General features: G+C 38.9%; 1 protein-coding gene across 5 annotated transcripts in view; it reads right to left on the reverse strand.

Annotated features, from left to right (window-relative positions):
• The window catches only part of Syt14 (synaptotagmin 14), a 145341-nt gene that overhangs the window by 29122 nt on the left and 93370 nt on the right, over positions 1-22849 (reverse strand). For all 5 annotated transcript variants that reach the window (XM_029477504.1, XM_029477510.1, XM_029477518.1 and 2 more), the window contains 2 exons: positions 15008-15279; positions 12381-12830 (listed from right to left, as the gene is read on the reverse strand). In XM_029477504.1, coding sequence (XP_029333364.1) covers positions 12381-12830; positions 15008-15279 — 722 coding nt within the window. The remainder of the gene's footprint in view (positions 1-12380; positions 12831-15007; positions 15280-22849) is intronic.

Consider the following 22849-nt stretch of genomic DNA (forward strand, 5'->3'; position numbering starts at 1 on the left):
AAATTAAATAACTAAAGATTCAAAGGTAAAATTTAAAATAAATTAGTATTTTGAGACAAATGAAAACAAAACACGCCATACGAGATGCAGCAAAGACCAGTTCAGAGAAGTTTATAGCCATTTGTGCCTTTACATGAAAAAGTCAGTTCTCAAATCATCAAAACTCTCTAGCAACACAAAACAAAACTAGAAAATGACTACACTAAGCCCAAAGCAATAAAACAGGGATTTAAACAAAGATGGGAGCAGAAAGACATTTTAAGAACAACAGAAAAAAATCCAACAAAATAAAACCTGATTCTTTGAGAGGACCAAGAAAACTGACGACCATCTAACTGGCATGGCCCAGGAAGTAAGGGACAGCAGCACAACTACTACACTCTTTTTTCTACTTGAAAAAGGGAGCATTATTATGACCTTGAGAAAAAAGCTAGTAAGGGCTACTACCTGAAATTTAATGAATCAGACAACTTCAAACAGATTGCAAAATTCCTATAAATACATAAGCTTTGAAATGTCTTAAAAGGAAATAGGGAATCTGAATACATGAGTAAGAAACTGAATTACTATGCCACACCAGAGGCAATCAAACTTCCCAGTAAGTCAACCCTGTTTCAGTTGGCTTCACCGGTAAGCTCTATTCATTATAGAGTAAATGTATTTTCTACAAAGAAATGTTCAAATCCTAACATCTGCTACAACTGGTGAGACGGTCTTTGCAGACTTGTGAAGATGTGTTTCAAAGGGAGGCCAATGTTAGAGAAGTTAGCTCCTAGTCCAATATGGCTGCCACCCTTGTTGGAAAAGAAAACAGACACAGAGTTATATAGGGACAGTGCCATCTGAAGATACAATACAGACTAGAGTGACACATCTACAGGCCAGTGTAGGCACTGACATCTGATTTCCAGTGGAACCACCACCTACCAACAATAATTTCAAACATCTAGCAAGAAAAAAGTTGCTGCTGTAAGGGGCCTGTTTTTTGGTCTTTTGTTCTAGCTGCACTAACATATCAGCACATATTGACAAAAACTTCAAAAGACCCAAAACACAAGAAGAGACAATATTTTCTAGTTTATTCCTTGAGAGTAAATTATCAGAGCATGGCAAAAAGGCATCAGAACAAAAACATAATAAACACGTGTATCTTTTATGCACAGCACAAAAACCCTTAAAAAGCTAATAAGCTGTCATGACAAAGTAGTATTTGGGAATGTAAGGTGATGTTAACAAATGGAAAACAGCAATAGGCTGGGAGATGGCTCAGTTGGTAAAGCATTTGCTTTGCAAATGTTATGATCTCAATCTGATCTCCAGAACTCACATAAAAAGCCGGTCACAGTAAAATGAGCCTGCGATCCCAGTGACAGTAAGCTCAGAGGTGGAGATAGGCAGCTTCCTGTTAGCTTGAGGTTCAGCTAGCTTGGCCCATACAATGAACTTTCAAACACTGGGCAGCACCTGAGTACCAACACCAGCTGCCAACATGCTCAGCACACACATGCACCTGCACTCATGTATGTACTCCCTCACACAAACACGCAGCTAATGCAATATGCCACAATGATGGAACAAGGGATAAAAGCTATCATCTCAGTAGATACAGACAAGGCTTATCACAAAATTCTGTAACAACAGCAAACCAGGAACCAAAGGGAGCTTCCATAACTAGTAATGGACGTGTATGAATATCTCACAGCTGAAAATTCTGTCTTAGCAGAGTGAATGCTGCCCCCCCTAAGAAGGGGAACAAGACAGGGCCATCTGCTCTTACTACTTACATTCAACACTATTCTAGAGGCCTAGTTAAGCAAGGCAACCGGATATCCAAAGAAGATTGAAGGTAGAAGGCTGAAGGAAAAAATAAAGTTTGACAATTGTTAAAAGAGTATGGAAGACATTATTTTAGTCATGACTATCTCAAAATGGGAGTATAGTAATCATTAGATTAATAAATTCATGTGCCGCTTAACTTTGTTGAAAGGGGATTCTGGGAGTAAAGAGGCCCCTTGTCTCCGTCATTACAAGCCAGGAGGAGCAAGTCAATAAGCAGCACCCCTCCATGGCCTGCTCATCTGTTCCTGCCTCCAGATTCTTGCCCTGAGCTCCTGCGCTGACTTCCCTTCATTATGGACTGTTGCAGGAAGGTGAAAGATAAGCCCTTTCCTCCCCGAGTTGCTTTTGGTCATGGTATTTTATCACAGCAATAGAAACCACAACCAAGACAGCCACAAAACAGACTATTTGAAAATTAGTTCTGATTCAAATTTGGGATGTTATATATAAGCTTCTAACAAACAAGATGGCAAAATATGATTGATATGTTCATTTAAATATGAATATAGAAGGATATTTCTGAGAAGCTTAATGAAGAAGCTTCTTAGGGAATCCTCCAGCTCCCTCAACTATTTCATAAGATGTAGTTTTAAACATGTCTTCATAGAGCACTAAAAAGGAAATGAAAAGCAAGGAGCTACAGAAGCAGCAGCAGTGCTGTTCTGGACAAGTCTGTTAACACTATCTTCTCACTCCACGGCACTTCACAGTGTGAACTTCAGCATAGCCAAGTGGGGCTGTGCTATAAACACACCCTTGACCACACGTAATAGGCCACTTGGTTTATTTTCCCAAACATTGTTAATAAAAAAAAAACAATGAAATTGAAGAAATTATTTATCAAAATAACATGAAAATTTAATTTTCATCTCTTTGGTGACACAATAGATTCTGTTTAAATAAACCAAATCAAACAAAAACCCAATCTACTGACCACTGGTTAAAAAACAATCTCATTTCCATAATGATACCAACCCCTCTTAAAATGTTATTTTTCTCTTTTTAAAATATGCTCAGCTTTTAATCAAGGCCATAATTTTAGTATTTAAAATAAATCTAAAATGTACCAGACCCATTGAATTAAAACAGGTAATTGCTAAAGGTAATGAAACAGTTAACATTTTTTTGAAAATACATATAACCGCTTTCCATTCATACCCATCTTAAATATTTAAGAGTGAATTTCACTAAAAGTATTTTAGGTAAAATTATTTTTAGTAAAGGTGATTTTTAATAGTTTAATTGGTTGCAATTTGAGTAGGTAATTCTGGAAAGATACTTTACTCCATTAGTGAATCTTTGGAGTTTTCACAATGATGTCATTTGTTTCATGTTAAATATTATGATCAGACACAACTGATGTTTTAGAACTCGGCAATGACACATTTTAGTTCTGGATACTCAGGAAGTAACAGAGAAAACAAAGACATGCAAAAAGGCAGATTCTGTGGAACAACTAACCACAGCTATCTAGGCTTTAGACTCATGGTGTTAAAAAGACGTCATTCAAAAAGAAGGAGTTGCAGAGACAAAGTTTAGAGCTAAGACGAAAGGATGGACCATACAGAGACTGCCCCACCCAGGGGTCCATCCCATAATCAGCCACCAAATGCAGACACTATTGCATACACCAGCAAGATTTTGCTGAAAGGACCCTGGTATAACTGTTTCCTATGAGGCTATGCCAGTGCCTGGCAAATACAGAAGTGGATGCTCACAGTCATCTATAGGATGGAACACAGGGCCCCCAGTGTAGGAGCTAGAGAAAGTACCCAAGAGCTGAAGGGGTCTGCAACCCTATAGGTGGAACAACAATATGAACTAATTAGTACCCCCAGAACTCGTGTCTCTAGCTGCATATGTAGCAGAAGATGGCCTAGTTGGCCATCATTGGGAAGAGAGGACCCTTGGTCTAGCAAACTTTATATGCCCCAGTACAGGGGAAAGCCAGGGCCAAGAAGTGGGAGTGAGTGGGTAGGGGAGCAGGGTGGGTGGGAGGGTATAGGGGACTTTTGGGATAGCATCTGAAACGTAAATGAAGAAAATATCCAATTTAAAAAGTTTTGTCAGGCCCCAACAAAACTGGTGTGAGGCCCTGACTGTTTTCACTAGATTTAAATAAATACTACACCATGCCATAGTTGGTGTCTTCTGGGCTCCCAAGTGTTACTCTTTCTAATGCTGGTATATTAAATTCACTTTCCCAATGCCTACCCCACCTCCCTCTCTGACCCAGCTCCTGGGTCTGAATTAATATCATTGTCCCTGTTCTATATAAGGCCTGAAGCCTAGTGAGGCAAGATTTTCAAGGAAGCAGGGGAGGTAGAACAGCAGAAAGAGAAAGAAGTTCTGCGTGACATTATTTTAATTATTTCTGAAGAAAAGCCTGCTCTCTGGGTCTTCCGTTAAATTAGGGTATTCCTGGCTGATTGGTATTTACTTGAAATGGTTAAGACTTTGAACAGATGCAAATAGTCATTCCATATAACCCCTGGCTCTTCATGAGTAATCTCAACTGATGCCAAGGGATTTTCCTAAAAATTGAGAGATATTATCACATCTTTTCTATAATTTCATTTGTGTGTTTATAAGGTCTACTAATGATCTTGAACTTTAGGGATTCTGAACATTTTTTAACTACTAAAAACAAATTAATTGGGAGAGAAGACACGTTCATACACTTTAGTTGGAAATGTTAATGGAAATTAACATTCCTTGATAACACAAATCCCCTTTGGGACAAATTTAATAGATACAATGACAATGCACAAAATGCTGAAGACAGGCTGTCAGGACAGGAGCTGCATGGACCACTGTAAGTTGAGGCCACAGCATCTATCTGAAAGAGGAAAGAAGTGAATATATACATACTTAAAATTGTATCCAGTATATGGGACATTATTTGGGTTAAAGAAAATTAAAGAATTTGCCTTTCTCCATCTTTTCTTACTACTGTAGTTTTTTGAAACCTGTTTTAAAAGAAACCTACTACAACCAAATCCCAGTTTTGACTGATAGGGTCTTAGTTCATCATAAACTGCCCAAGATGCTTTCATTTTGACCTGTGAAACCATGTTAGAAAGGGTTTAGTGATGGAAACAACTCAGTTGGGTATTTTATAAAGAAATATTTAATGGAGGAGCCAGGAGCTTATAACGTTGTTGTAAAAGTGGAAGGGCCAGCTCTAGATGGTTCCTGCAGGAACAGCTCCAGAACAAGGAGAAACAGCCACAGGGTGCCCTGCTTCCCCAGCAGGTGCTATAATGAGCTGGATGTACAATAATAGCTCAGTCATCACCCTTGCTGCTGCCATGAAGTTCAAGACCAGCTAAGGATGCAGACAGAGGGAAGATGTCTTTCCTTGGACTTGCTGGCTGAAGCAGTAGAAGATGGCACCCACCTCACTTTTCCCTTGCCAACCATGCACAAATGCCTTTAGCTGCAGAAGCCATTTAGCATCTAGAACTCCAGGGAATCTTAGACATGTGCCTGTTCCTAAGAGTAGGAAACAAATCAGAAAGCTAAGAAGATCTGCCACTGCCAAACAAGCTAATGTGACTTTACTTTGTGAGAGACGTGGTGGTGCTCAAGCCTACTTTGCCATCTTCTAAATGAGGATAAATGTTGTGCATATGCAGTGTTCTTCATAGGCATCGTGTTAGGGGTGTTGGGCAAGGAACTGGATCATGAGGACTCTGAGCTAATAATGAATGGATCAACTCCTTGATGGATTTTTACGATGGCTTTACTGGGAGGTGGTAAAAAGAAAGCAGGGTCTAACTGAAGGAAGTAGGTGGCTGGGGGTGGGCACTGGAAAAATGCTTCCTTAACTTGTTCCCCTGCACGCCGGAAGCCTGAGGGAGCAACCTCAGCAACATGCTCTTGCTTCATATCTCAGGCCCAAACAATGGAGCCAGCTGACTCTGCCAAAATTACTCCAACCATTATTCGAAGTAAGTTCTTCAGTTGTTTTCTCAGGTCTGTCACTGCAACAGAACTTGAACAGACCAAACAAAGAGTTGTGCTGAGGACTTACAGGGGCTATACATATAAACACATAAGAAATAAGTTTCCCTTGCAATGCTGAAGCCTTGGTTTTAGTATGGGACGTCTGATACCCTTCTGACCCTCATTTGTTTTGCTACCTAGGATCTTTTAGGACTCTATTAGCACTTAGGCCCTGGCAATAAATCTCCCATTCAAGTTATCCTTAATCTTATATAGCATAAAAATGAAGAGAGTGTGTATGTGCTTTGGTAAGTCACAATACTATCACTTCAAGTAAAGGAAGAAGAAATGCCACCATTCAGCTGCTGTAGTAAACCAGTTATTAATTTCATTGTTGCTTTGGCTAACTTGTTTGATTTGTATCAAGACTTCGCATGTAGTTTTCACTGTTTCAAGTTCACCGATGTTCACATGAACTGTGGTGACAGGCCAGAACTGGGTTATTGAGGAAAGGCTTGTCTATAACACCTACTGTTTAAACAACATTAAAAAGAGAATGTCCTAAGAGAGTAAATTTTCATGTTATAAAAGTCTAAATCTACTTAAAAACTCCTTATAAGCAAGTGACATGGAATATTAACCTATAGACAACACTGATCCCTTAGAGTGAAGTAAACAAAGGTCCAAACTATAGAAATATGAAGATACAGCTTTTCTAAACATATTAAATATTTGGCTATATGATATCAGGTAATTCTATAGTAGAAAAAATTCTGGGGCTAAGAAAAAAAATAAGCACTACATTTGCAAAGACCTGAAACACCAGAAAGTATTAGGTATAATAAATGTGCACTAAAATGTTAGAATTATTGAAACTAAATAAGGATGCTGTTTAATCACAGGACAGCAACTCCTATTTACAGTCACTGTGACAGTTCCATACTCACTGTCATAATCAGCACCATCACAACCTTGCAAAGTGCCCGAACAGGTGGCACTCCCGTCCTGACTGACACGGAGGTAAGGGTAACTAGCCTTTCCACTACAGACCTAACACCTGTGAACGTGCATTTCCCTTCCATAGATCCAAGGGTGGAGTAAAGGCATGACAGGACTGGCAGGAACATATAACATATACATGTCCAATGACAGAAATTTAAATCTTCTTAAAACAAACAGGAAATTAAAGACTAATTTGTTATCTACATTAGTTCTATGAACACAATTATTCTTTTCCTGGAATAGAATTAACTTTATTATGTTATTAATATTATTAACTATATTATATTAATATTACCTTTAAACAGGTATTTCCCTCAGATTACCACCAGTCTCTATGGGATCCATAGCATGGAGAAGACAGAGAATAAACACCTGCCAAAACTTTCCTTTACTTTTAACCTTCAAAAATGAGACTTTCCTTTGTCACAGGCTTGCATTCAGTACTGCCCTGGCTCATACTGTATTACAAAAACAAACATCAAACATAAATCTAGAACTCAATGCCTTCCTCCAAACCCAAATGACCCAGGGAAAGTGAGTATTATGGAGTGTCATAAAAAGGTGGAGTCCCTCAGACTTTAGAAAGTTGAAAGGCATGGAGGCTAGAGAACAGTCTAAGTCCACTGCAAAAAGATGACAGTGTAAGCGCTTAAACTTCACCCTGCTTCTGGCTCACTTCCATCAAGGCTGAGGACCTGAGTGTGATCCCAGGACCCACGTGGTGAAAGGAGAGAATCAGGTCCTGAAACCATCCTCTGACCACCACACATCTACTGTGGCACACACTTCCACCTCACCTACCCACTCACATACACACAACTAAATACACAAACGTAAGTTTACCCTTTCTGTTCTTACTTAACTTCTTTCACTGTTAATAGAAGCTGAGTATCAGAGAAAAATACACTGGTCACTGGTCTAAATCTTTTTATGGTTATTAGAAACTTGATGTTCAACATATTTTAGAAATTTACACAGGTGGATGAGCTAGAGCTTGTGTCTTTGAACTTTCAGCATCCTTCCTATGTGCACTGGTCAATGAGATATATACAAGCTACAGTCACATTCAGTGCTGCTTTAATCTTATCAGTAGCAAAAACTGGATTTTCAGAGTCCTCAAAAAGCCATTTTTGTGTGTCCTCACTCAGTAAGTTTCTGAAAAACTATCTATGAAACTAAATATTATATGTGAATTGGGTTATTATCTATGAAATGAGCTGCAAATTTTAAACATATTTTAAAAGTAATTTGTAATTTTGGGTTTTGGATTAAAACTTCCTTGATGAAAGGTTAATATCCTCGCAATAATAACAATAAGCAATCACTAAAAAGCTCCCAGGGTGAATGACTAAGTAGGGAAGTAATCTTTTTCTCATGAACGTACCTCATAAGCATGTCATACAGAATCAAAGAGAAGCTCTCTCAAGTATACTATGATAATAAAAATTCTCCATTCAGCTTATATTAAAAGTTAAGCAAAGAGAACATTAGTAGTATGGCACATACAGAAAATACATGAGTTCTACTGATATTACATTTTTACATTCAGTATAATAGTATTATAAAGAAGCCTCAAAACTTTAGTATGCCGGGTTCTAAGATTCTAAAAGGATGTGGAGGGCCAAGCAAGGCTAAAGAATAATGAGAAACGACTACTGAACATGAAGGCACACTGATAACTAGGGGACAATTTCTAAGAGCAGAAGACAGACAGCTTTCGGTAGATTTAAACAGCACATTTTAGAAGCTACTTACCTGGCACTTACTCTTCCAGGCACTTACTGTACGGCCTGGCAAAAAAATATTACAATCCATGACAACAGACTAATATATGCACTGTAGGAACCACTTAGTTTGACCCACAGAGAAAACTGTAGTATTGTCTGGGTAGTGTTCTCAACCTTCCTAATGCTGTGACCCTGTAATACAGCTTCCTCATTTCGTGGTGACCCCCAACCATAAAATTATTTTGTTGCTACTTTACAACGAATTTTGCTAATGTTATGAACTGTAATGTAAATATCTGGTCTGTAGGATATCCAATAGGTGACCCTGTGAAAGGATCAATTCAGAAAGCGGTCATGACCCACAGGTTGAGAACCACTGCTCTCTGGCAAATACAACTAATATGGAACTGGGAACAGATGACATTCTCAAAGAAATACAAAACATATTTCTTGATGCCAGCCTTTTTCTTCTAGCTTAACTCAGTTATTATTGTATAGGAGCCTATTCTCCATGGAAAACTACTACTCCCCCAGACAAAATAGTGAAAAAGTATAAAAACTGGAATAATAATGACAGAATATTTCATTTTATAAAAACATATTCCTTCAAACATTGAGTGTTCCTTCTTTTGTTTCCTCTTATAAAGCACTCTCATTTAAAACAACATTTACACAGTGAAGTACAACTCAACTGTAAAGAATAACGAAATTATTTAATTATAAATGCATAAAACTGGGAAAAACCTATACTAAATAAGGTCACCCAAGCTGAGAAAGGCAAACACTGTGTGTTCTCCCTCAAATGTAGATTCAACTTCACATCTTCTGTTTTGTGTATTTAACTTAAGAGCTCAAGTGGAAGCAAGAAACTAGAAAGGAGCCTATGTGGTCCTTTAAGAGGAGGAGATAGTAGATTGTAAGTAATACAAAAGTAGAGAAGCAGAATACTGTAGGTGGAAAGGTTTAAGCAGGGAGGGGCATGGGAGCATAGGGGAAAACAGGAGAGAGAGAGGATGGAACCCCCTGAAAATACATACAAACCCACATGGAAACCTACCATCTCACAATATAATAATAATAATTATTATTATTATTTAATGGGATGATGTGAGATGAAAGGAGAATGGGGACTGGGATTAAAAGATTAAGTGGGGATTGCAGGAGGAGGAAGAGGAGGAGGAAGAAGAGGAAGAAAAGGAAAAAGAGGAAGAGGAGGAGGAGGAGGAAGAGGGAGTAGTGTGTGCATTCAATGGTCTTTCCCAGCACTGGACCTTGTATGCTGCAATTTGGACCTTGCAGGCAAGTAATGCCCATTGATGCAATAGTGACATGAAGGTCTGAATAAGAATAGCCCCATAGGCCCATATATTTGAATGCTTCGGCCATCAGGGAGTAACACTACTTGAGAAGGATTAGTGGGTGTGGCCTTGTTGGAGTAGGTGTGGCCTCGTTGGAGGAAGTCTGTTACTGGGGATGGGATTTGAGGTTTTAAAAGCCCATGAAAGGCCCAGTCTCTCCACTGCCTGAAGATCAGAAGATAGAATTTTCAGCTACTTTTTCAGCACGTTGTCTGCTTGTGTGCCATGTTTCCCATGATGATGATGATGGACTAAATCACTGAAACAGTAGCAAGCCCTAATTAAATTCTTAATCTTGTTAGTGTTGGTAATGGTGTTTCTTCACAGTAACAATGACCAAGACAGGGATAAATAATCACTTTCTGATTGGATTTGAGGCTGTACTGGCTAGTTTTGTGTCAACTTGACACAGCTGGAGTCATCACAGAGAAAGGAGCTTCAGTTGAGGAAATGCCTCCACGAGATCCAACTGTAAGGCATTTCCTCAATTAGTGATCAAGGGGGAAAGGCCCTTGTGGGTGGGACCATCTCTGGGCTGGTAGTCTTGGGTTCTATAAGAGAGCAGGCTGAGCAAGCCAGGGGAATCAAGCCAGTAAAGAATATCCCTCTATGGCTTCTGCATCAGTTCCTGCTTCCTGACCTGCTTGAGTTCCAGTCCTGACTTCCTTGGTGATGAACAGCAGTACGGAAGTGTAAGCCAAATAAACCCTTTCCTCCCCAACTTGCTTCTTGGTCATGATGTTTGAGCAGGAATAGAAACCTTGACTAAGACAGGGGCTTGCTTCACAAGAGAATTTCATGCCTGGAATTTCATACTGTAATCCTGGACAAAATCTCAGGTCTGGGGAGGACAAAGGCCTTTGGTGCTCTCAACCTTGGCTACAGAAGCTTCTCTTTAAAGTGGGTGGTAGTCAAGGGGGAAGCACAACTGGTTGGAGTACTGAGAATGATAGACTTGAGTGCTCAAATTCCAATGGGACATCTGTAGCAATGCCTTTTCATCAAGGCTCAGGCAGCATTGCTGAGGAGGAGGCAGAAGCACTGTAAGAGCTAAAGGATGGGAAGAGTGCTGTGAAGCGTTCCTCCTGGACACAGTGTGACTCTGCATCACACATTCATAGTAGCTGTCATCTCCCGTACAAGATCAAGCCGGGCAAAATTCTGGCAATAGATGGGGCAGATCATCGATCTCCAAGACTCACCCCTTACTGAGGAGCTATTGGCAGTTGATAGTTTCTGGGAGAGAGAGGAAGAATCACTGTTTTTGAGGATGTGGTCAGTAATAGGAGTCCCATGCTCCAGTGGATGGCCCAACATCCCTGCACATACAGGTAACATTAACTGGGATTAGTGGGTTATAAAAGGATGCAGTTGGGGTGGGGAGGAGACAAGGGAAGAATTGGGGGAAATATGATCATATTTTATAGTACACATGTATGAAATCTTCCACAATAAAAAATATTTTAAAAAACATTTCCCCCAAATTTCTTATTCTGAAATACTTAAATTTGTAAATTCTATTAATAAAACTGAACCCCCAAATACATAGTACCCCTACCACCATCTTTTCCTTATAAAGATCCTGCAAGGATCTGTTTAAAGTAACCTGGCTGCACCATGAATGGAAGCCTGCAGGTTCAAACGCCGCCTGGTATGATGCAATGTGCTACAGCCCAGGCCATAGGCTTATACAGCCAAAGCTTAGAAACAACCATGAAATATCAGGCCTCTAACTTAAAATTTAAATGTATTCTAAAATCTGCATATTTACATTATAAAATGTTTCTTATCCAATATGACACAGAAAGAAATATAAGTCATAATTTACACTTACCCAAATCACAGATTTTCTCATACTGAAATAACTTTGTGACATAATGCATCTCCCTGGTTTAAATAAACAACACAGCCATTACTCTCCTGAAATCTGTAATGCCTCGTGGGAATTTTGTTAAAAATATAGAGATAATGTGTGATTATAATATGGAAGAAATTAAAAAACTTGAGGTCATAATTTTTTTAGTGAAAAACACTTTAGTCTTTTCTCAAAAAGGATGTAAAGTGTAACAAGGACTTTTTCTCTATTTTTACTTTTAAAATAATTTTGTGGCAGTTCTAGAAAAATAATTTTGTTTTGGGCAGCAGTACACACTCTATAAAACTGGTTAGAAAGCTCCTTCTGTGTCCTCTGGTTTAACCTGTAAGGAAGAGGGGAACTTCTGTAGTGAGTCTGGACAATGCATAACCAACCATTTAACGCACTTAACAGCAGCAAATGCACAAGGCTTGCATGAGAACTTAGGAGGAAAACAGAAAACACACAAAGGAAACCAGCATCGTCTTGAAGGGCAACTTTGATAGGACAGACGGCCGTAGGTAAATGCCTCTGGTTACTAGGCAAATGATATGCGGTGGAAGCAGTGGAGTTGATCATAGACTCCTTCAGTAGCATGTGTTCATGTGCCATGAACAGAAACTGTATCCAGGTCATTCAGGAGATACTCACAGAAGGATTGTATGAAGGTTCCAGTATCACCGGTAACGACATTTTCCCTTGAAGATTCAACTTTGTTAAATAAAAAATCTTTTCCCCCACAATCTTTTCTTTCTTCATGCGATGGACACCATATAGTCTAAACCTAACTGCATAGTTTCCAATCATCTCGGATTCAACGTGGTTAAATTTGAATGTTTCTGTGAAGACAGGGCATGGTCCTCTCTGGATGCTGGTTTTGGCTCTCTGTTTTTTTATAGGTAGAAGAACAAGGTGTACCTGCCATGAGTTGCCACCTGTCCTGTTATATGTTGGAATGTCTGTGACAGCTGTCACCGTTACCAGGAGCTTCTGTCTTTCAGAGTCATAGTCGAAAGTCACATCCAATGTGCCATATTTAGCTTCTGGCTCTGGATCAAAAGGTTTAGGAAGCTGTGAGGAGGATCCTTGAGCTGACATGTCCTAAGAAAAGCAAATTTAAATGTTTTTAGTTTTTAACTCTATTACTTAATCTAGTATGCAAATAAATGCCAATTTCTTTTAGAATGACATAAAAATAATTTTCATTTGCTATCATGAAGAAAGTGAACTACAGGCAAAAGTTCCCTTACAGGGCAGAGAAACTTAAGTGGTAAAATACTTCACAATGAAGAGATCTTTTGAGTGTAATATTCACTATCACAGTTTTGAGAAAACTGGATGGGTGTCTGTATCAATTAGAGTTTAATGTGCATATTAGTGTCATAGTCTTTGTTCCTGAGGGAGGGGTCTGCAGAGAAAAACAAAGTTAAGTGGGGTAGAAAAATATGGCTCCATTCTCAGGTATGTCTAAGATGCCTTCATCTAAAATAGAATATACACAATCAGACTTTAAAGTCAGTGGAAATAGGAAACTGAATAGAAATGAAAAGGGCTCAAGACAGTGTACATCCAGTCACACTTTATATCATAGATTGTGTTTATCTCAGTTTTCAACTAGAATTCAAAACAATTGTATTCTTCTCACATTAATTGCCAATGACATGGTGAAATATACATTTCAAAATCTGAAGAAAGGCTAAGTCTGCACATGTTAATTATGACATGGTCAGAAACTAAGACCATTTTGCCAGCAATTGTCTCAAATTCCTGCTAGTCAAACCATCTGTGATATCTGGGGAATCTTACCTAGTTACTGACAATTTTAAACCAGGTTTCTGACCTTTCAAGTATTTGACCCTTCAAGTATTTAATAAAATATACATTATTTTCATTTAAAATTTTGGATTATTGTTAGAATGTTCCAAAGCTTTCTTACCTTGGATACACTCACAGAGCACACTACCACCCAGAGCCTCTCTCGGGTATGCTTAATGTACCGCTTAGCGGATAGAGGCACACAGAGCTCCTATGGGGAACACCTAGCTTAACCTTGCAGTGGAAGTGCTTGCCTTCCATTCTCTTTCAACAAGCAGGCACACAGGTAGTGTGTGGGGTCAGTTTCAACTAAAAGGACAAGGACAGTGCTCTAGGGAATGGTAGGTTCCCATAAGGAGCTGGGCCCTGAATGAGGTCATTATGTAAAGCATTTCGTAACTAAAATGTAAGTGAAAGAAACAAGCTTCTGTGTTTTTTCAGTCAACTCTACACTATGTACTAAGCCCTATTTATGTTCCCCTCCTCTTCCTCATCTTCCTTTTTCAAAAGGTTCTTCTTTAATCCAGATACAACAAAAAGATAGGAGTCTCTGACACTGTAAGTCTTATGCAGTCCTTGGTATTATATATGGAAAACAAGAACAAACTTTTATAAGATACTCTTTAAATTGTCTTGCACATATAAGCTATATGTTTGGTGTATATTGTATGTGTTTGCCATAGGCTGTATGTCTTGGCTATATGCTGTATATGTATATTTAATGTTGTATATGTTTGGTGTATGCACATGTATTTGGGGATACACTAACACATATGCAGAGACAGGAAGAGTATTTTAGATGTCTGCTCTGTCAGTCTCTACTTTGTCTCTTTGAGAGATGTCTCCACTGAGCCTGGAGCTTGCAAAATGTAAAACTTGTAAAAGAAAGCAAATCTTACAGTGAATTTCTACATTTGAAGCTTTGGGTTACCTTAGTCTTCATCCTAAGAATCAGACAAATTCTTTTTGGATTACAAAAAGCCTTTTGAAACTACAATCATTTTGTTGCCACTTTTACATTCTTCATTCCAGAAAAGAAACAAAAACAGCCAACTACACTAAAATTAGGAAATTATGGAATTTCACCAGTAAAGCTAACTAGCATTTGTTCCTTTTATACTCTATGAAATGAAAATACAGTAAGATTAATTTGAAAGGGTTGTGGAACACTCAATAATCCCTTAGCAGTAAAAGGTTCAAAATAAAAAGCATGAACTCAATATGAACAAACAGGAAAATAATTCCAGAATGTTCTATATAAAATATTTAAGAAACAACAGTGATCCCTGGCCACCCATCTCTAGGGCAGGTTGTAGAATACAGGCTGTAATAGCATCTGAAGTTTATTAGATAAGGTACGAGAAGCTACAAGGGATGAGACACCGTAAGACTGGCACCATCATGGGAAAGCGCAGACTCTTAACCTCAGAGCTCTCCTTGGCAACCACGGCGCTTCTGCTTACTTCAGGGCTAAGGACTGCTGTGCTGTCACTAGGTACATCATCTTCATATCCTTTATTGTGATAGCTCTCAGCCTCATGACCCGTGCTTCCTTCACTAGGGCACTTGTTGAAAGAACACCTTGGGCTATTGCTGCAGTGGGAAATCTCACACTTGGCATCCCCAATTTCGGAAGGTGTGCATGAGAGGTGAGGAGAACCGCTGTCATCTTGGTAAGGCGGCGGCTGCAGCTCATCCAACGGAGGTGTCCTCCTCATTCTCTGAATGCAGTTTCCTGACAAGGACAAGAGTGTGGTCATCGTTTCTAATCCATTTCAGTCCAAGTAACTATAAACAGCTTTAAAATGTGAAGTAAACACTCAATAGCAAAAACAGTTAAAATGCCTAAATGAGTTTTCTCTTTCCTTAGTCCAGGCACAGACTCTTTCCTTAGCTTTCCACTCTCCTCTCATCCAATAAGATCAGGAAAAATAAACTATATAAAGAAACCTGATCAGAACTGTCTTTTGACTGAGCCTCTCTCCTCAAGCATTCCCAATGCCGTGTGGAATTCATAAGTCCCTTGTAGTTGATGGCCTCTTGAGGGGTCATAAAAGCATGGTGACTAAAACAAATGAACTACATGACTTTCTCAGTTATGGGGATAAATTGTAATCAGCATTCAACTTAGCATTTTTCCACATCTACTTGGTTTTAGAACCATAATAAACCATGTTCAGTCCGTGCCTAAGTCCTGCTCATCCTGGTCCACAGGATGAACCACCACTTCCAGGAGTGATAAGGTAGCTGAATTTTCTCCCTCACTTAAATTGTCTTTTAATTTTTTTGCTTTAATAATAATGCCTCCATCTTCAATTAAGACTAAACATATCAGCCAGGGCTACACAAAGAAACCCTGTCTAAAAAAAAAAAAAAAAAAAAAAAAAAAAAAAAGACTAAACATATCTATGAAAATGGGTAAGGGATTGACATATATTATATGATCTAATAAACATAGTTTAAAAAATGACCGTTTTTCCATTTTCTTTCTAAGAATTTTTTTTGGGGGGGTTACACTTTGAAGACTTTAATCACTTTTAACACCGAGAAGTATTTTCTTTTTTTTTTAATTAAGTATTTTCCTCAATTACATTTCCAATGCTATCCCAAAAGTCCCCCACAAGAAATTAAACCCTCTTAATTCTTATCTACCTTTAAAATAATGGCTATTGAACACTCCAAAACATATTAAGTCTAGATGCTATGCTATATGCATACAATGTCACTAATACACACAAATGAGATAGGAGAGCTAGGAAATTGTATAGGGCTGTAGTTATACTGGTATCGGTTTACAATTTAAGCAGATAAGGTTATGTAGATAGATCCAGAATTCAGTGTTGAATATTAAAGTTAAACAATGCTCCTACAAAAGATAGTTAAAATAAAACTGCTATAGAGGTCAGTTCAAATACTCAATATAGCTCCTCCTTTAAATTGACATAAAAATTAAAGCCTCCATTTAAAAAATACCAAAGTCCTCATTCAAATAAAAAAATAATTATCTCTGAGTCATGAATTTACATAGCTGATCAAAAGTCCCAATTTTAAATAAAGAATCTTACCTAGTGAGGCTAGTACATTAACTTCAAAATGTTATCAAAACAATGCAGTTGAAGCCAAACTAGAGAGGACCTCTAGTAACCACAATCATGTGGCAGCCAAGACAGCATGAGGCAAGTGGCTTTACCCAGCTGCATGGCACAGCCACACAGTGAGCCCTGTCCTCCTAGCACTGCACCAGCTACATCTGCCAATGGGCTCAAGCGGAAGGTTTCAGCCTGGGTGCAGAAATGTTTGGTTTTCCCGATGACAGAAGGGACACTCAAGCAGCATCTCCTTCCTCCTGCTTGAGGTTCAGTAGCCACCTTGTGACCGAGAAGTGACAAGCCTGAGAAAGAGCTCTGAGGAGAAGCAAAACCCAAAACCAACCAACCAAACAAACAAAAAACAATGAAAAAAAAAAAACCACCCAGGAGAGCCCGGGTATCTGAAACATTATCCCAACCATTGATGACGAAGGAAGACAAGTTAAAAACACCAAAGTAAACACCATAGCTTCCTTCTCTGTATATAGCTACAAATACAGCCTCAACAGACACCATGTAACTCATTAAGCAATACTTTCTCATCTTCTAGATATCATACTTCATCTGTCAATGAGTTAAATTAGATAATACCTACAGACCCACTGACATATAGTCAGTCAAGAATTTTGCAGGTTTAAGTGCATATTATAGAATATGTGGGAACTTCAAGAAAACAAAACAAAATCAATAAATTAATCTGAAAATAGAAGGTATAAAATAAAAGCAGAAAAATAAATTTTAAAACATGTATAAAGCATTAACAAAAACAATTCATTAAAAACAGAAATAAAGTTGATACATTGCTAGACAAGAGTAGTTAGAAAAAAAACTGGTAATGTAAGTTATTAATATTAAGAGTGAAAGAGGCCAGGATTTCAGTTCTTGCAGGAATTGAGTGGTGTGTACTGGCATTGACAGATGACCTTATCGAGGACAGTGACAGACAAGACAGCTTAGCGAAAGAAGAGCCCTGACCATGGTGCTTAATTTCAGAAGGAGCTTAGCATCTGTAGGTTAGGTGGTGAGCACCCTCTGAAGTTCATGTTGAGGGCCATCTGTAACTGGGAGGTAAACCAAACAGATGCATGATGCCAGAGGAGAAAGCTGTGTGTGGCTTGATGATCAAAGATCAGATGCTCCCAGGTAAATGTGGCCAGGTCTTTTACTGTTGGATAAAGGAGTTAGAATATGGGAAGGGAAAAAAGCCAGAGCCAACTCTGATGACTTATATATGAACTAAAGAGAAAATACACAGTTACTGTGTTGTAGCTTATGTCAACTTGACACAAATTAGAGCCATTTTGAAAGAGTAAACATTAGTTGAGAAAAATATCCCAATTAGAGTGGTCTGTGGGCCAGCCTGTTGAGCATTCTCTTGGCGTACTGATGTGCGGGGGAACGGCTCACTGTGGTACCACTCCTGCACTGGTGCTCCTGGATGCTATAAGGAAGCAGGGTGAGCAAGCCAGGAAGTAGTATTCCTTCATGGCTTCCACATCAGTTCCTGTGTCCATTTCCTGCCCTGCTTGAGTTCCTGAACTGACTTCTCTAGATTATGGACTACATCATGCAGTTTTAAGATGAAATAAACCCTTTCCTCCTCCAGCTGCTTTTGGTCATGGTATTTTATCACAGCAACAGAAATACTAATTAAGGCATATACTCAGTTAACACAGTATAGATGTACGTACATGTGTGTTTATGCGTATACATACAGCCATGCAATAAACATTCTAAGGCTTCCCAGTGAGGTTTGAGAATGCCAATACCCTAGCATCAGTGAGCCCAGCACTCAGAGGTTGAATCTTATTCTATATTCAATATTACAAACAACCAGAACTGCCCAAAGTAATGGCCAGTTCTAGAACTGTGCTCGGGAAAGTACAAGATGAGTGTAGGAAGGCTGTGGATGTTGAAACACATTCAAAGAGTGGCAAGGACGCAGCAAAAGAACAAAGAGGCAGCATCAGGCGGCTGCCATCAGCCAGCGCCCAGGAACAATAGAGTTTCTGAGCAGACAGTTACAGTAAAGGATTACTGTTTCATCAAAGGAGAGAGGAGACTGTGAGTCCACACAGATGAGAGGATCTTGGAGGAAGAACATGGGTGCATGGCCTCTTCTTTACAGTAAAGAAGATAGTAGCACCTGCATTAGTGACTATTAGGTATGGCTGTGTATCATCTGAGGAAACACTAGAAACACACCTCAGAAAGCAGAATGCCATCACAAAATAACTAACCAGTGATTTAAAATAGGCCCAGAATGACAAAGGAAAACCACACAATCTAATACTAACTACAAAAAAACCCCCAAAAACAACAACAAAAAAAAACCCAACAAAGTAATAACAAAACAAAGCATTTTTAAAAGCTCCCAATAGAAACTGTAGGCTCAGATGGCTTCCACAGTGAACTAACCATTGAAGGAAGACAAAACCCTACCAATCTTCCACAATATATTCCAGATAACATTAAAGGCAGATGATTGCCTAAATTATTTCATTATGTCAGCATAATGTGACACAGACTTAAAAAAAAAACTCTCAAAGAAAAACAAAGTGTTAGCTAATCCATCTTGTAAAGTTACACATAAAATTTGTCAGAACATATGCACTGCAAAGCCAGAGCCACACAGGCAGCACTGTATCAAACCAACTTGGTTAACCTGGTAGGAATGCTGTGTTCCAAATGAATGTAACATTTAAAATTTAACCAATCAAATTTAGTATACAAAAAAAATTAACAGTAAAAACTAGTATGTTAACTGTAATATTAAAAAAAAGGTACTTGGTAAAATTCATTACCCATTCATGATAAAATCTGAAAAATTAAGAAAGTCCCTGTCTCCTACAGATAAGTCCTACAACAAATGTCATATTTGATGGTGAAGGGTTGAAGCCTTTACCTCCGAGCTCAGGAATGACATGAGTATCTGTTACCAGTACTTCAATTCAACAACATACCAGAGGTCCTTTCTAGCCAGTGCAATAAGGCAGGATCAAGAAGGTAAAAAAAAAAAAAAAAAAAAAAAGAATGGAAAGAAATAAAATTGTCAGTAATTTCAGGTAACTATCATGACACAAAACAAAAAACTAGAGAAAGACGGGGGGAAAAGAGGAAGGACTTGTTATACTAAAGTACATTCAACAGTCTCAGCATAGGCGGTTAGTAAGGGCAAAGGCAACTGAATTTCTATACGCACATGCAAAGGACAATTGAGAAGTAAAATCTTAAAGTGATCTCATAATTAGTAATACCAGAAAACATCAAATGTCTAAAAACAAACTATATTGGTGTCATTTTTCCAATCACAGAGTTCATGTGTTCTTTCAACAACTGATGGACTCCAAACTTCAAATTTCTCAGCAGTGGCTATACTCGTTCAGGATCGGTTAGTTAAAACAAGCAAAGCTTCTTTTCTTCAGCAAGGCATCTCAAAAGAGAAACACAGACTTGAGAATTACATGTTTAGTAAATGCTTTCACTAGTTTTGCCACTGCAAAAACTAATAGATTTGAAAAGCATTGCAAAAAATTAAAATAAAAAAGGAAAGAACCATGGCAGATTATCATAACCTTAATTAGACGATGATTTCAACTGCAGTTGCCACTCCAGATGGAAGCTCCTTCTTGAGCAAATTAAGACAGCCCTGGCATTTGATATGCTGCACTAGCTAGCAAGTGCTTTTCTTTCAAAACAACACAGGGATAACAAAAATTAACAGGTTGTTCCACTTGGCAACACCAGAAATACCTCTACTGTCCTGCTTCAGGAAGAATATTCTTGCTCCATGCCACCCTGCACTCCACAGAGAATCTGAATGCATGAACACCTCACACTCATCTCTGTATATGACAGCAAAGAAGTAGAAAAGAGGAGCAGAGGAGCCAAGGGATGGTGTGCCTTTAACACCTGCATTTGGCAGAACTTAGTACCAAAACTTATGAAACAATGTGCTGAAAAGTTCACAAGGTCAAAGAGATGCAATGGAGTGTTCCTCTCACAGTCAGAGAGGATTTGCTGAACCCTGTCTGTGTTTTCAGGAGGTACACAAGCTTCATGTTACCTTCCATTTTGATAACGGATTGTTATATATTTGGACGTACAACTCTGGCATAGTCATAAAGGAAACTAAGAAGCTGCTAGCTTGGAATAGTGTCCAAAGCAGGACACATCCGCCTTGATGTCTGAGAGGAGAGTGCAGTAAGTCTATATTTGACCTTCGTAACCTAGACGACCAGTAGGTTACAGCGCAGCAAGTATCACTGGAGAACCCTGACAGTAGAACCGCAGTGAAAGACTAGGGTTTAAAATTATCTTTTCACTTTTTGCACCTTTGAATGAATTTTACTAGAATATACTTTGGATTATTTTTGTACGGTCTTAAACCTCTTAATTCCTTGTTTAGCTTATTTTCTTGATGGTCTGAAATAATCCCTGACTCAAACCATCCTCCACACACAAAAAAGCTAATAATCAGACATGTTGGCATAGCCTTTAATCCCAGCACTCAGTAGGCAGAGACAGGTGGGTTTCCATGAGTCTAAGGGCAGCCTGATCTATAAAATGAGTTCCAGGCCAGCCGCGGCTACAAAGTGTGACTTTATCTTAGAAAAGAAGAAAGGAGAAAAGAGGAAGGAGAAGCAAGGGAGGAAGAAGAGAAAGGAGAAAGAGGAAGAAGGGGAGGAGGAAGAAAAGGAGCAGAAGCAGCAGTGGTGGCAGCAACAGCTAATTCTCCTTACTCAACACATGTTCTCTTTGAATGGGGAAAACAATTCAACTTGCTGCCTAATCTCTGAACCAGTACAAGCCGCCCTTGCCTTCAGCAAGCAGAGTGGGGAGCGCTTCCTTTGCTGAGGAAGAATTAGTATCAGACAGAGACAAAGAAGGCAGCACCGTGACTGAGTGTGTAGTACAGAGCTGATAGCATGTGCTCACTCAGGTGTGAGGTGGGTGTGGCAGCTGATCTTGTCACTAAGAGCAGGTGCAATGGGTGCTGGAATGACACTTTTTTGCACTCACAGCCCTAGCAGGAATAACTGTGACTTTCCAGCTGAGGGTAAGAAAACAACACATGGTAATGATATATATGCCAACACTAATAGAGGTAGAATGTTCTAGTATTATAGCCCTTTTCAGAGGTGACCCTGAAAGATAAGAGAAATTAAATCTTAATGATATATTCTGCAACCATCCATTTGATTTTCAACTTCAACCAGAGTAAGAATGGTTTTCATTTCTTGAGTATATGTTATGGATCTGGCTGACTATAAGGACTAGGAGGAGTTTAGGGTTAAGGCTAGTCTAGAGAATAGTATCTCCTGGAATGGCTTTAGGGCCTGAAAATATTTACATGCTCAACAACCCACACCACAAGTGTGAAGCAAATAGGAAGACTTCTAAAATTTGACCCATATAGAGCAAGGTGAATAGAAAGTTTCTAAATTGTATAACACCTACGTTTCCTCTATTTCTCTGCTTTGGTTTTTAATGGATAGGTGTTTTAGTGTTCAATATTCTACTGATCCAGAAATAGCATCTAAGGATTTCAACAACAGAGTTCAACATGACCATTCTTCCACTCCAATACATAACCTGGCCATATGATCCTCAGGCACAAGCATCTCTTGGGGATCATTATCATGTACTCCTCAGGGTCTAATCTTGATTCAGCATCAGGATTACAGAGTTCATTATGATTGTTTGCTGTGTGCCATAAAAGCACTTTGAAGAAGGCATTCAGTGACCAAGTGCGGGGTAATACATTTGGCTAGTTCACCATGTCCACAGGCTAAGGCCACATATTCATTTCATTCTATGCCATATTAGGAAACATGTCCTCAATTATATGCCTAGAAGATGTCTCATCTTACTAAAGTTCTACAGGCCGAATACACGGTTTTCATTCTACAGTACTAAAGCTCTGTAGAGCTAGTTTTTAATTGTCAGATATCTATACATGACATTCAGGACAACATCCTAAGTATTTTTAAGTGTGCTCTAAACAAGCCGTCGCCATCCAGCTCCACCCCAGCTCTTCACCTCAGCTCTCCAGGACTTAAGACAACTCGGCACAATCACAGCAAAACACCAGTGGATCCTCCCCTCACCCAATACCCTTAACCATCTCTTCCTCTCCCACAGATAATTTTAGATACTATCCTTCAAGAATCATCTTGGCTTTTATTTCTGGAAAATCCAACAGACCATCTTCTC

The sequence above is a fragment of the Mus caroli genome, chromosome 1 (assembly GCF_900094665.2).
Source record: "Mus caroli chromosome 1, CAROLI_EIJ_v1.1, whole genome shotgun sequence".
NCBI lineage: Eukaryota > Metazoa > Chordata > Mammalia > Rodentia > Muridae > Mus > Mus caroli.